Raw genomic sequence first — 15,792 nt, forward strand, 5'->3', positions numbered from 1 at the left:
ATGTTTGTAATCATGGGAAGTTTTAAATGAGTGTAATCTTTATGTATTGCAGCAGGATATAGTGAAATAATGAGTCTTTATGCTTGATTTAAAAGCGGATGGTTGACAGGATGTCCACTAGCTTGGCTAAAACATTATTCAAGATTTTGTTTCCTTTTGGCAAAGACTTGCTTCTGACTATTGTCTTATATATTTCTAAAATTTAAAGTAGGTTAGAAAATGTAGACATTATTATAATATAGGTTGTATATTTTATTCAGTTTTGTTCATCATTTGATGTGGTTGTACATTCACGTTAGGGGTTTTCTTAGCCAGAGAATTAATTTCTGCCATTTATTTTTTTAATTTACAAATATTTTTATGATTTATGTAATTTGTTTGGTCTGTTTAAGCCACCATTTAAATTTTCTACGTTCACTGTCATTGTTTCTAACCCATTGCTAGAGCATGTCCCACATTGTCATTGTAATCGGCATGATGGGGTAAAGGGTCAGTCAAAGGTGCCCTTCCTTATTCAGTACAGTAATCCCTCCTCCATCGCGGGGGTTGCATTCCAGAGCCACCCGCGAAATAAGAAAATCCGCGAAGTAGAAACCATATGTTTATATGGTTATTTTTATATTGTCATGCTTGGGTCACAGATTTGCGCAGAAACACAGGAGGTTGTAGAGAGACAGGAACGTTATTCAAACACTGCAAACAAACATTTGTCTCTTTTTCAAAAGTTTAAACTGTGCTCCATGACAAGACAGAGATGACAGTTCCGTCTCACAATTAAAAGAATGCAAACATATCTTCCTCTTCAAAGGAGTGAAGCAAACAAATCAATAGGGCTGTTTGGCTTTTAAGTATGCGAAGCAACGTGGCACAAAGCTGTTGAAGGCGGCAGCTCACACCCCCTTCGTCAGGAGCAGGGAGAGAGAGAGAGAGAGAGACAGAGAAAAATCAATACGTGCCCTTTGAGATTTTAAGTATGCGAAGCACCTTGCAGCATGTCGCTTCACGAAGCAGCTGCACACAGAAGGTAGCAACGTGAAGATAATCTTTCAGCATTTTTAGACGAGCGTCCATATAGTCTAGGTGTGCGAACAGCCCCCCTGCTCACACCCCCTACGTCAGGATCAGAGAGAGTCAGCGCAAGAGAGAGAGAGAAAAGTAAGTCAGGTAGCTTCTCAGCCATCCACCAATAGCGTCCCTTGTATGAAATCAACTGGGCAAACCAACTGAGGAAGCATGTACCAGAAATTAAAAGACCCATTGTCCGCAGAAATCCGCGAACCAGCAAAAAATCCGCGATATAAATTTAAATATGCTTACATATAAAATCCGCGATGGAGTGAAGCCGCGAAAGGCGAAGCGCGATATAGCGAGGGATTACTGTATTTCAGATTCAAAAACCTTACCCAAACTTTCGCTGTTTTTTCTTCTTGTTTTTTCATTTCATCTTTCAACCTCAATTTTTGCCTCATGCTGTTGGTTAGTAGTAGTTTCCATAGATCTCCTGACTTTTACATTTTTTAATTTGCTATCTATCTATCTATCTATCTATCTATCTATCTATCTATCTATCTATCTATCTATCTATCTATCTATCTATCTATCTATCTATCTATCTATCTATCTATCTATCTATCTATCTATCTATCTATCTATCTATCATAGATCTCCTGTCTTTTACATTTTTTAATTTGATTCCACATCTCCTGTTTTCTCACAGAAAAATACACCTGTTAGTGCGCTGACTGCACACACATGATATTCAGGTGCATTTGGGGGCATACTAAACTGTTGTAAAAGTTCAAGCATTTTAATTTTTTTTATATTTACTTAATCAAAGACAAAATATATCATATTAAGTACATTTGTAACAATAGTTCATACTCAAAAATAACAGTGACCATAGAATTCAGTTGCATGCATTAGAAGAATACATAATATGGAATACATTTTTAAAAGCCTTTTACAATATCATAAAACAAGACCATTCAGATTTATTGTGGCTAAAACAGCTTCAACTGGTGATTGATCAACTATTATTATTTATTGGTTTAGGAAGGTCTATGGCTAATTGTTGTTCATATTTCTCAAACATAAAATGTTTGAAAGAAGTACACAATTTAAAATGATCATCTGCAGTATTCCGAATTATGTTCACAAGCAGGTGATGTGACAGTGAGTTCTCAGATGTGCAACTCAATAACTTGTAATGGGGATTTTGTTTTGCAGTTATCATACATGTTAAACTCTCAAGGTAGATTTAAAATAGACAATAAATCAGTAGAGAGAGAGAAAGTCAGAGATGAATTTGATCTCATTCAAGTGGTTACTGGAATACAAAATAAACACTTTTGCAAAGGTATAACGAAACAAGTGTGCTTCTATTCAAGAATAAAACTGAATAACAAAAAATTTAAGTGACAACAACATACTAAGAAGACATGATTCACCAGTATTTGTGTGTCTGGTTATACCCCTTCAGCGATGTCTTTTACTGGCTGCAAAACTTTACACTGGCTGTTGTAGACTGAAATCAAAGGCTTCTTCTTTTTGGGCATATACACTGTCAGCATGGCACTGCCAGATCTAAACACTAGCGTGGCAAATTGCTCATGTACTAAAGTGACTTTAACTGCAGGTGGAAGTCCCATTTTACTTCTGGTGCCAAGCAGAGCTGTGTTACGGTGCAGCAATCTATTAGCCAGGGAAAGCGCTGTGAAGAAGCTGTCTGTTGTTACGGTTCTGCCTTTGTCTAGAAACTGCTCCATAATCTTTATGACCACAGACTTGGAAAGTCTTTGCCTTGGGTTGTAACTCAAAACACTGTTCTCAACAAAACACTGGCAGGTGTCTGAAACCTCAGCAAATCTGTCGTTATTCACATGTTCTACACGGGTGCCTTTTTGTCAAAGCGCAAATGCCGTATGGTAGTCTGATAGTGGTCACAGGACATCGTATCTTTGATTGCCGGTACAACAAATAGCTCTGAGCAGGCATCAGCCACTGCACCAACTGTGGTCATTGCTGCTCTTGTGAAAAGAATGGAGATAAACAGCAAGTTCGTTATACCAGCAAGTTCGTTATACCATGTGTATCTCACTGACAGAATAAAACTGAATAATAAAAAAAAATAAGCGCTAACTTTTACAAGTAACCAAAATTTACACCGGGTGTTATAGACTCAAATCAAATGTGTTTTTATTATATTATAGTAATAATAATAGCAGCAGCTCAAGACTCGAACCCGGTACCATAGGTTTATAAGGCAGCAGTTCTTACCTCTGTGCCATTCAAGAACACGTATGAATTTCCTGTCAATTGACATTTAAGCTTGAGTTTTTAACTCATTGACCTCAACATGTAAAACAAATTATTTTTTTTTCTTTGGTTATATTCTTGAATAAAAGCACATGTGTTTATTTGATATTTGGACTAAAGTCTTCACACATTATTCTTTTCACATTATTATTAATAATATAACATGAAAAAAGTTTCTGCTCAAGATATGTATTCAGCATTTCTTGCCTCACATTTCCTTTCATCCTACACTTACCCAGATCTTTGTAGACACAGAAAACACACATGATATTCATGTATTCCATATAACAATATACTGTATTATTTACCCTGTACAACATATTTACAAAGCAAAAGACGCTGATGGAGAGGTGTGAAGGAATTTAAGGTGGTCCGGGATAACAAGTTTTTTCGTAGGCTTCAGTAATTCTAGTGTTTTTTTCTAAATTTATGCTCACATTTGCTCATTGTTAGATCATTTTCTTGAAAGACAAAATAGTATTAAGCAGCTTCAGACATGTATTTGGTTTCATGCTGATCAACTTCCTTACTTACGTTAGCAGATGAGTGAACAGTAAAAAGTATTCTTATCTTGTGGGAAAAAATCCAAGAATCTATCATGAAATAATAATTTCTAGTTTCTTTTCATTATCACAAGGATGCCTCATTAATAAGGATTGCATATTTTCTTAAATCGAAACTTTGCTGCTTCAAAGTGGATGTACTTTCCTTGTTTTGTATTCTGCCTTGATATTTCACTTTAGTCTATGATTTACTCTTCAGTGTTTTCTGATTTTTGCCTGTGTGAAGTGCTTTATAAATAAATTTTTACTTTTAGTTTAATATTTAGGAAATTTATGTCTTTTTTATGCTTGGACCCGGTTACCATAAGCCCTGTTGTAAGGTGCAATGTATAAAAAAAGTTCACTTTAGAACACACTTTTATGGGTCAAATTGATATATACTTCTTATTTTAAGAAATAGGTTTAACTTGAAAAATGCCAAACTCGCACAATAAATGGAAGAAGTGCCAGTCAAAGCCCAATTGGAGCCCTAAGCAAGTTTGATGAATGTTGCCCCTTGTTGTCCATAGCAGGTAGTTTGTGTTATTAGACTTTGACAGCCTGTGGGTGGTGGGTGGTACCCCTCAGAGTGAGCTCCTTTGTGCATGTACCGTGTGCTGCCATTGGTTTACAGAGTGTGCACACTTTTACTTTAATAAATGGTACCCTCCCAGGTGACAATTGCTTAGGACACCATCTGGGATGAACAACTCTGAATGGAAACCTGCGTAGAATGAGAGGTTAACTGTATCATATATATTCATCTCATAAAATTGTTTTTTCAATAGAGCTCTGCCGAATAGAAAAACAGTTTTTGCATGTGTGATTTCCTTTGCACATTTTCCAAACAGACCCATGCCATTGAACACATCAGTATGATGGTAATTTAACCAGTTTGAAATGTTGTGTGAAAGGGCTAGCTTCACTAAGAATGACTGACCCATACAATTAGCAGTATATCAGAGGGGTATAATAGAATGTTCTATAATTATAGGATAAAGTCTAATGTAAGTGGGGAATAAAATGAAAACATACTTTGGTATTTTTTGCAGGTCTCATTCCATGCAGTTTTCCAGTTTTTGCGGTTTGAAAGAAACGTCTTTTGCTTAGTTGAGTGCCATTAGGTCATATTCTAAAATGTGTCTAAAATGCCCAGTTGTGCACATTTTATTTCTGCATGAAAGCTGAGCATTCTGTTTTTTTTTTTGACATGAAAATAATTATCCTTCCTACCTACCTTCAGTCCATCCATTCGTCCATTTGCTAACATTTTTCCCCAGTTCAGATCACAGAAGTGAGTGCCTATCCAGTTAAAGGCCAGTGACCATACCATTCAGAATTGTTTTTATGATTAACAGTACCAGATGAGGCTCTTTTGCCTCACAACTGAACTAGACTAAGCAGATTTGATAGTGGATAAATGGATGGAGATATTCTTTATGTGTGATAAATGATTTTTGTTGCATGTTACGTTCATATTTTTAACTATTTAGAACATGCATTGCTCTGCAAGTTAACAGTTTGACAGATTAAAATTTTAAGTCAATACCTAAAAATTTCTTGCGCATACTGTATAAACTTTATAGGAAAAGCTGAGTGCTTCATCTATTATTCATCAACCACACTGTCTTTTTTGTAATGTGAGCTACTTGAAAATGTATGTAATAATTTCATATTTAGGTGTGATTGCTGTAGGCTTCTTTTAGTAAATCGTGTGCTTTTTAAACTGATGTGAACTTTGTTCTTTTGCAAAAGTTGTGTTTGTTGCATTTAAGCTTAATTTGTTTTAAATAATTATAGAGCATTCAAATCAACAAAACTAGTTTTTGTTACACATTATGCCAAACAATCACACCTTTTAGTCTATTTCTTCTGTTGTTCACAACCATCTGTGGCATAAACTATATTTGTCTGCCTGTGTGGGTCTACATTCAGTTTTCTGTGTGTGAGTGTGGGCATAGATTTGCATGAAAAGTCCTTTCTCAGAATCTCACAACACTTAAAATAAATGAAATGCTCCTTTAACTGGTCAATGCCTAAATCAAGCAAGCATTTTGAAGAATGAATTATCTATCTTCCCTAATGTTTGAAAATTATAACAATTTAAAGATTTTGCTATTTACTTAGGATGATTTTAATCAGGCTAGTACACTACCGTATTTGTTGTTCTGTGCATTTGCTAAAAAGTGTTTAATAATGTAATAATTCTGAAGAGAATGCTTTATGCTTCTAGGTTATACAGTACTGTTGTTGTGTTTATTATATAAAATTAGTTTACATTTTCTCAATAATAGGAGAACATGCTACATTTTAGTTTGCAATAGTATGTCTGCATTCTGAGGGAGCACCATACCTTGCATACCCATAATATGAAATGTCAGGGGAATGTTGCTTCATACATCCTGCTAGTCTTTTAGAGGAGCACATACTTGGCTTACTTCATATGAGTCAAACGCCGAGATACCTATCCCCAGGCTACTAGCTGAGGTTTTGTTTTAGCAATTCTTAAGCTGCACAGAAGAAAGGACATTTTACCGCTTTTTGGGTGTAATTACAATTTTGAATTATTTCGGTTTGTGTCAATGGTTTGGTACACTGTTACTGAAGATTTCCCTGTCAGAATGTCATACATCAAAAATACTTAAAAAGTGATGTGTACAGTAGACATTCTGTTTCTTAACAGTCTTAACAATGCTATTAAAAGTAAAGAAAAATCATATTCAACTTGAATTTAGCTATTTCTATTTTTCTCTAATGATTTTAAAGTGTTTATATAATACTTACTGTATACTCAATATTATTGACAATATTCATTTTTGAGTTGCTCCTTAATGTGTACTCTTAATTTTCAAATTATAGTTTAATATTTCTGATAATCCTTACAGTTGTTCTCTTTTATTATTTTTAGCACCTCACAGACACTTTGGGAATTCAGCCAGGTGAGGCAGGTTTTTTCATCAATGGATATCAGATAGAATTGGACACCACCAATCCTTTCAGGTACCATTTCATCTGCACTACATATGTATTTATTATAATTGTGAATTCTTCTCAAATAAGGGAATGATGGATCCAATGTCAGATGGTCCTGGGATTCCTGTGGAATTAGCTCAGTTTATCGAGTGCCCACAGTTGGACTGATCTAAAAAAAAAACCGAATCTTTAAGAAACTTAGCAGTTTGGAAAAGAAAAAAAACAAAACGAAAAAAAAAAAAACAACTAAACTGTACAGATATTTTTAGTGCACAAACTGTTTTTGTGTTCAATAATACTTTGTTTTTGTTGCATCTGATTTTGTATTCAAATTTAACTACTGTTTTGGGCAACCTGGCAGTAATTTAGATAACATACAGGACATTTATGTGAAGGACAGTGGCACAAAAATATGATACCTTTCAAAAGAAAGAAAAAATGCACACATACAGTAACACTGACTATTTCATTTGCAATCCATAAGGCACCATTAGGAGGATGCGAGGCAGATGGGTCAGCAGTTGCCAGTGGTACCTGACTCTCTTCAGGTCCCAGAAATGATCAAAATTAGCAATATCATTTTTCCTGTACAAGACACACAGTACCTAAAGTAATCATATAGCACCATATGTTCATTGCTCCTGTAACCATACATCTGCCTTGGACCCATTTTTAATTATTTAAATTAATAAATTCATTCATTCCATTCATTCAGTCAGTCAGTCAGTCATTAAGTTTAAAAATATATCTGTTAAGCACAAAATGTTTGAAATGTATACAATATATATAGCAATACAATATATGATCAGAAAAGCATTCCTTTTATAGATTATGACACTGTCTATTATAATAGACTTAATTTAGAGTAACATTAGTAAATTTCTGTCAGATTTTTTATAAAAAATATATATGCTGTACTGTATGTGTACTTTTTGCACAGGTGCATTAAAGAGCTTGTAGTTAGATAGCTTAGTCAACACACTAAGAAGGTAGGATAAGAGATTACTATGTAATCTAATCCCATTTGATGTTACTCCAAATAATTCTGTTTAAGGATTAGGAATAAGTGTAAATATGATAATATTTGATAAATAAATACCTTTCCTCAAAACGGTCTTAATTTAGTACAGTCCTTAAACATGACCAAGCAAGTCCAGTGTTAAAAGTCATTGCTCACAGTTAAAGTCCATTCCTTGATATATTTTGGATAAATTTAATCTTCTTCTGGGTGCCACACAAGCAGCAGCCTTTTTACAGGAGCGCTCTCTCTCTGTCTTCTTTTTTGAGACAACTTTCATTTTTTTAGATGATTATCCAAGTTATATAATTATTATTAATAAAAGTGTTAAGAAGTGCCTTCTCGCTTGTTACTGATATTTTTAAATTGAAGCTATGCCACTGTTATCACAGGTGCATACCTGAGTGGTCTACCCATATTAACTGCTTTTTGGACAAGCTGGGAACTTGAAAGTTATCACAGCATGAATAAAGAGGTTCAGAAGAATGTAATGACTACTTTTGTCTATAACACTGGAGGATGTAGGAGGCTCTTAGCATATACAGAGGGAACCAGCTCAAACATATTTCAGATTCTATTTAATTCAAGACAGTTTTCATCTGATCAGACAGAGTGGTAAAAGCAGGAGTAGAACTGGTAACTTATGATGAAACTGTGAGCACATTACAATTAAAGCCAATAAATTTGATCCAGACTTTAAAAAACTGACTGAATCTGTTGGTAAATTCAGAATAATATATAGAGAACAACTCAAAAAAGACTGTCTTTCTTAAATTAACTAAGCAGTTGCATTTCCATTATCTTCTGCTTACTTCCTTGCACTTGAAGCTTTTCAGGGATTCAAAAGTCACTAGGCTCTCTCCTGGTGTAAGTATAGAGCTGTCCATGACCAAGAACTAGTTTCTGGCAGGATCAGAAGTTATCCCAGGAGAAACTTTAAAGTTTCTTTCGTACTATAGCCCAGAAAGTACAAAGATTAGTAGAAAAAACAAGGACAAAGATGCAGATATCAGGAAGGAAAGGTTAAAAGGGTAAAACAGTTGGATGGCAGACATATATCAGAAATTTATACAGTTGTGTATATATTTCCTTTGTTCACCTTTCCTATGGTGTAAATAAAGCCAATGTCAATTTATTTATAGAGCACATTTAAGACAACCTCAGCAATGCTGTAACCAAAGTGCTTTACATAGACCATGCAATAAGCGAAAGACAGAATTAACAAACAGAAAAATAAAACATAATACAACAGCAGAGTGGAACAAGCCCCTGACTAGGTGGGTAGGATTACCAGTGTCACTCACAATCCTGAAAAACTAAATAATAAAAATAAATGTTCAGTCTAGATTTAAGCAGATCAACTGAAGGAAAATCCTTAATGTAGGAATTAAATAATTCCACAAACGTGGTGCAATGGCTGCAAAAGCCCTGTGTTTTGTCTTGGTAGAGTATTATATTGCTCTACTTTCCCCTTTTGTATTATTAATATACTGTATAGCCTTTGTCAGAATGCCTCAAATCGCACACACTTACCACTGTTTATAAGGTATTATAGTATATAACTTCTCTACACCTTCCCTTCTACATCTATAACCTCAAGCAATTAGGTGTAGTAAAAGACAAGCAGGAGTTAAGTTGCAATTTAAACAATGTATTATTGGTAATATTCATAAATAATAACAATATGCAAAGTATATTTGAATACTGGCAACCATGCAACCTGATAAATGATGATGTGTAGTTTCAGGCGGTACACAGACTTGTTAGTTACTTAAATTGTCTCTATTTAAGCCATCATTTTGTGGTCAGCTTTCTTCAGAACAGGCCACATGACTGTCTCAATATGGCTGCCGAGCTGTGCTCTTCAATGTGTTGTCCTTTTCAGTTCATGGTGTGAGATGGTCTTTCATCAGTTTGGTAAGAGAGAGAAAGTGAGGTAAAGCAAGCAAATTTATAGGTTTTCTGTTCAACACCTAGAGTCAATAGGACGTCATGGTACTTAAAGGCTTCTGATACAAGCCAGTTCCAAACAGCCATACTTCAGACCAATGGGGGGATAGAACACCTTCACACATGCCCTCCAAACCATGTGTTAAGGTAAAGCTTGGCAGCTAGGCAGCCTGGCTTTCCTGTGGGGGTTGACTGAGAAACAGCAGAGAAACATTTACCAAATTTGTTTAAGGCACTTCCCCCAAGCCTGTCGTAAAATTCAAAGAGACTCATTCCTAAATGGGGGGTAAACATGAATGCTTCTCACTAATGTAGCACTAATTTTACATTGCTTTGCCTAAGTTACAAATAAAGATATACAAAATATTTATCAACTTGTATGCAAAATTTCACATTACAACACCCTGTCACTCTATGTTTTACAATTAATAAGGGGGACCACAAGAGATAACTGACTGGTAGTCCTATGGTTTCCTCGGCATTTATTCTTGATTTGAGTTGGCTTTTGCATTTGCGCAATACACTATAGAAGTGTGATTTTTGTTGGAATTGTAAATGAAAGTGTGCTTTGTAAAAAAAAATCTAATCAAATTAAATTGAGTTGAGTCAACTGTTTCTGTATTTGTGTCAAAGTCTAAGGATCTTTATATGAGAATTTCATTAATAATGAGTGGGTACATGATCCCGTCCTCACAAAGTACGGAGAAGCATTTTGATTTCAATATATACTTTACAGTTCTTTGAATCTTGTAGAAATAGCACTTTAATACCAGAATTCCTGAAGCCTAAAACTCATAATCCCGGCCCACCCTAAATCCCTTTGCACCTGTACCATCAGCATCTTTTGTTTTGTAAATGCGTCGATCAGCACAAGTAGCAAGCAGCCTGCTGTCACATACCCCTCCTTGACGGAGCACAACTCTCCCAGGTCAAGCCAAGGCTCCTTATCTGCATTTGAGGTTCCTGGAGTATAGGATAAATAATACAGTACAGTAGACCCCCGCAAAGTCGCGGTTCAGGGTTCGCGGACTCAGTTGTTCGCGGATTTTTCCTTAGAACCTAACTATTAATTGTTAGCGGAAAGCGCAAATATCCCCCGCAATTTTTAATGGCTTTTTTTGTGGCAATACTGTGCTGTAGAGAGAACAGGAAGCAACGCTGAGGGAAACGCGGTTTGGGATGGTGAAAGTAGCCAATCCGAGAGCGTTATTCATTTCTCCTTGGTGCTGATTGACTGCTGCCCTGTGACACGTCTCCAGGTAAGTGGGTTTACCACCGCTGAGGGAAACGCGGTTTGGGATGGTGAAAGTAACCAATCCGAGAATGTTATTCATTTCTCCTTGCTGCTGATTGACTGCTGCCCTATGACGCGTCTCCAGGTAAGTGGGTTTACCACCGCTGAGGGAAACGCGGTTTGGGATGGTGCAAGTAGCCAATCTGAGAGCGTTATTCATTTCTCCTTGCTACTGATTGACTGCTGCCCTGTGACGCATCTCCAGCTGAGTGTCGTTGTGTTTTTCGTTTTGTTATTGTATTCATTTTGTTATTCTTAAACGCACAAGATGTCGCCGAAATGCCCTGCACTTCTGGCACTGAGCCTAAGCACCAGAAGAAGTTTAACACACTCCAAGAGAAGGCTGAACAACTGGATTTGCTCCGGGAACTAAAAAATTATGCTGCAGTAACGTGCCACTATGGCATTAATGAAAGCACCGCACGCTACATAACGAAGAACGAAGCAGCGATCTGGAGTACCGTATCTGTAAGTTTCTGTGTTAGTGCCAAAAAGGTAAAGACCATAAGGAATAAAAATATCGTCTGTATGGAATCTGCCTTGGCATTGTGGATCACCGACTGCAGGAAGAAGAACATCCCCTTGGACGGTAACATCATCCGTGAGAAAGCACGGAAATTGTACCAGCAGTTTGCTACAGGAGACAATGTTGCAACTTCCCATCACAATGTTCCTGAAACCTATAAAGAAAAGCCAGCACGAAACCCCACGAAAAGAAGACCCGTCCAAAGATACAGCTCCTCCTGAAGCACCTGAAGAAGTGGCGCCACCCGAGGAGTTTTAAATCCTCTTCATCGTACTGCACAGCTACTTCATTATCATCATCAATATCATTCATCATTGGTGAGTACCCGTACATTTTACTGTGTTTTAATTAAATGAAATTATTATGTATTTACTCTACTTATAACAAAAAAAAACGACAGCGCATACCAAAGAAAACGCGCTTGCATGAATTATAGTACGTGTAGCGGTAATATTGGTATTTTCCATTCTAGCACCATGGGAGACATAGCAGTACAGTACTGTACAGTATACGGGTTTACCTTTACATTCTGTTTTTAGGTAATGTATTAAGGTAATTTTTTAGGTAATGTATTAATGTATTAAGCTGAGTTTGCAACAAAATTAAAGTGCTTTGGGGGCATACTGTATTTAGGGTTTAATCTATAAAAATAGGCATTTAAAAGGCATTTTTTAACCACATCCAAAAGTCGCAGTTTTTCACAATTCGCGGGTGCTCTAGGAATGTAACCCCCACGAATTTTGGGGTTTACTGTATATCATTATTTGGAATGCATTTCACGTGTGGTCCGTGTATACAAAGATCTGGGTAAGTGTAGGATGAAAGAAAATGCGAGAAATGCAAGAAATGCTGAACACACACCTTTTCCATGTTATATTAATAATGACGAGAAGTGTATAATGTGTGAATACTTTAGTCCAAATATCAAATAAACATGCGCTTTTATTCAAGAATATAACCAAAGGAAAAAAAAGCATTTAATTTACATGTGGCTGTCAATGAGTTAAAAACTTATGCTCAAATGTCAATTGCCAGGGAGTTTACACACATTCTTGAATGGTGCAGAGGTAAGAACTGCTGGGTTATAACCAGAAAGTCCCGGGGTTTGAGACTGGGCGCTCAGTGTTTTGAGTAATGAGCTGCTATTTTTATTATTATTTCTACAATATAATAAAAACATACATTAGGTTTGAGTCTGTAACACCCTGTGTAAATTTTGGCTACTTGTAAAAGTTTGCACTTGTTTTTTTGTTATTCAGTTTTATTCTGTCAGTGATGTTTATGTGGTACAATGAACTTGCCTCTCCCTCTTTGAGTTGATGGCATTTATCTCCATTCTTTTCACAAGAGCAGTGCTGTGGCTGATGCCTGCTCAAAACTGTTTGTTGTACCAGCATTCAAAGATACGAGGTCCTGTGACCGCTATCAGACAGGACAAAGGTGGGACTGTAGTAGCAGACAGCTTCTTCACAGCACTTTCGACAGCTAATAGACTGCTGTAACGCAACGCAACTTTGCTTGGCACCATAAGTGAAATGGGACTTCCACCTGTAGCTAAAGTCACTTCAGTACACAAGCAAGTTACCACACTAGTGTTTAGATCTAACAGCACCATGCTGATGGTGTATGTGCCCAAAAAGAAGAAGCCTTTGATTTCAGTCTGTAACGGCTGGTGTAACGTTTGTAAAGTTTTCCACAAGAGACAGGTGTCAAACTTGCAGAAGGGATGGTTCACTGCCAAGTTGTGGACAAAGTGTTCCAACTTAGGCAGAGCAAGTTTTTTAACTATACTGCTTAATTGTATTTTAATGTTTCATTTCTAAAAAAATTATTAAAGGTTGATTGGATCATATTACTAAATCCAAATCTATTAGGATACATTGTGATACAAAGTAGCATGTTTATGCTGACTTACTGTACAGATATTTTTATGAAACAATCTATGCATTTATGTTTTGCAGGGCTGGAGCTGCAGTGAAAATGTTTACGTTTTCTAAGTGTATGTGTATGTTAGCTTCTGTAATATATTTCTATTCAGTAAAGTGTGATTAGAAAATATGAGGATGAGGACATTGATTGAAAAATAGTAAGCTGAGTGTAGCTAGTTAAGAGACAGTGAGAAGTACTCTAAACAAACATTCCATCAATTATTGCTTGCATTTTAATGCATTACAGTTGCACTTTAGATCGATAATGATCAGAGAGCTGTTGCCGTCTAATAACAGACTTGTATTCTGAAATGCCATACGGCTCAGTGCTGTTGAACTCTTACTGATCTTAATGTTTGACAGCACCAATAAATTTCAAGCTGTATATCTATGTTAACATTGTTTTATTCTGGGAAGTAAGTTTCATTTTTAACTTATTTATTGTAATATGTATATTTCGAGTAGTAGCGTGTTTAATATTGTAAACCAAATGAAATTCTCTACTGCAGAAAATCATTGATTAGTTTGAAAATAATGGTGAAACAGCCTTCCAACTTTTTTTTGCTGTAATTTCATTCACCATGTGCAATTTTGCTGTCATTTATAGATATGTTCCTCATTTTCCTTCAGAAAGATGTGATTGTTCATTGAAGTGTTTTCTCTTGATTATTGAAAACTGTAAAAAAAAATAAAAACAATCAGAAAAAACCTGCATGATTTTGGTAGGTTTAACAACTACCTTCGGTACATTTCTAGTTTTCTGTTTTTTCCAGCTTTTTTTGAAATACAAAAATGCATTTCCTATATATTTTATATAGATATTCTGGCCTGATGTTAGAAATTATCCTGTCAAACAAAAGTGCTTTGTTGTCATCTTTTCATCATGGGCTTGTTTGTAATGCCTTAAAATGTTTTGATTGTGAAAAACTAATTTTTAGAATTGTGCTTAGAACAACCAGTTTTTATTTTAGTAATTTAAAGTTATTCCTCCATTTGATCCATCCATTTTTTAAGGTTGATTATTCCATTGCGCAGCTGCAGAGAGATGAAGCCTATCACAATTTAGAGTGACCAATCACCCTTACATCACATCCTTAAGTTGTAGGATTAAACCACCCACACAGGGAAACTGTACAAATTTAATAGTTTTACAATTAAGTGCACACAAAATATCAAAAAAAGCCTCCAAAACACCCACGACCCAGGCCAGGACCTTCACTAGCCTGACTAGGATTGGAGTTACCCCAGGCAGCCTAACCCCCAAAACTCATCAGGCAGGCTTTGGCCCTCACAGGCCTAAAATGGGTCCCCTGGCTTTTAAAGTTCAATATATACTTTTAACTGTTATATTTAAGACAGAGGAACAATCAAACCTCTGACTTAAGAGACAAATCAAATATAAAAAAAATTAGAAATGAAGAAATTTATTTGAAATAAACAAAAAGAACAAAAAAAGTTACTAAAAATGGTAAAAGTGTTTGCCTGTAAAGGCAACCCAGAGCAAATAAGTCCCATTGCAAAATTCAAGAACCAGGAGCAAAATAAATCTAGAAGCTGGAAAATCAACACTATGAATGCACTTCTCCAACATACATAAACCTCTGCTGGGACAAGCCTATACTGTCCTAGCAACAGTGAAGTCAGGATGGGTTTCCACCCTCAAATTACAAAGAATGTGTCCAAACTTAAATGCACCATACAACAATAACTAAATAATAAAGAATATTAACAGAAATGTTTTGTAAACAAAAAATATGAAAAATATTAATTTAAGAACATCAAAAAAAAGCGAAAAAAAGGCAAATTCACTTTAATTGGGTCCTATGGAATCTGTTTTATTTTTTCACAAATTCCGTTTTATTTTTGTTTGATTTTCGGTTTTCACCGTTTTATTTTTCCTTGATTTGGATTTTTGGGTTTTTATGTTTTTTTTAAACAATGAAATGGCACTTTACATTCCTTTTAATGAAACAGCACACTAGCACAACTGAACCTTATTTTGCAGTTCCATTCATCAGGTAGGAGCCCAGATTCTCCACAATGCTATATGCTTAGACTGCAGTAGGGCTATGAGTGCCCTTCAGAATTTTAAGAGCTGTTACTAGTTTGATGCATCCTTCTGAGATGAAGGTTAACTTCACTTTTAGGGTCTAGGATATTTCTTACAGCCTGAGCTGATGTGTTCTCAGCCAGAAAGAACTTTTTGTAGAGGTGAATATGTTCAGCGAGGTGCCCTACTGATTTGA

The 15,792-nt window shown here is 35.9% G+C and overlaps 1 protein-coding gene across 1 annotated transcript in view; it reads left to right on the forward strand.

The window, feature by feature from the left end:
- The window catches only part of uggt2 (UDP-glucose glycoprotein glucosyltransferase 2), a 638,028-nt gene that overhangs the window by 266,103 nt on the left and 356,133 nt on the right, over positions 1-15,792 (forward strand). Inside the window, exon 12 of the mRNA XM_028799549.2 lies at positions 6,766-6,857. Coding sequence (XP_028655382.2) covers positions 6,766-6,857 — 92 coding nt within the window. The remainder of the gene's footprint in view (positions 1-6,765; positions 6,858-15,792) is intronic.

This window comes from Erpetoichthys calabaricus, chromosome 4 (genome assembly GCF_900747795.2).
Source record: "Erpetoichthys calabaricus chromosome 4, fErpCal1.3, whole genome shotgun sequence".
Lineage (NCBI taxonomy): Eukaryota > Metazoa > Chordata > Cladistia > Polypteriformes > Polypteridae > Erpetoichthys > Erpetoichthys calabaricus.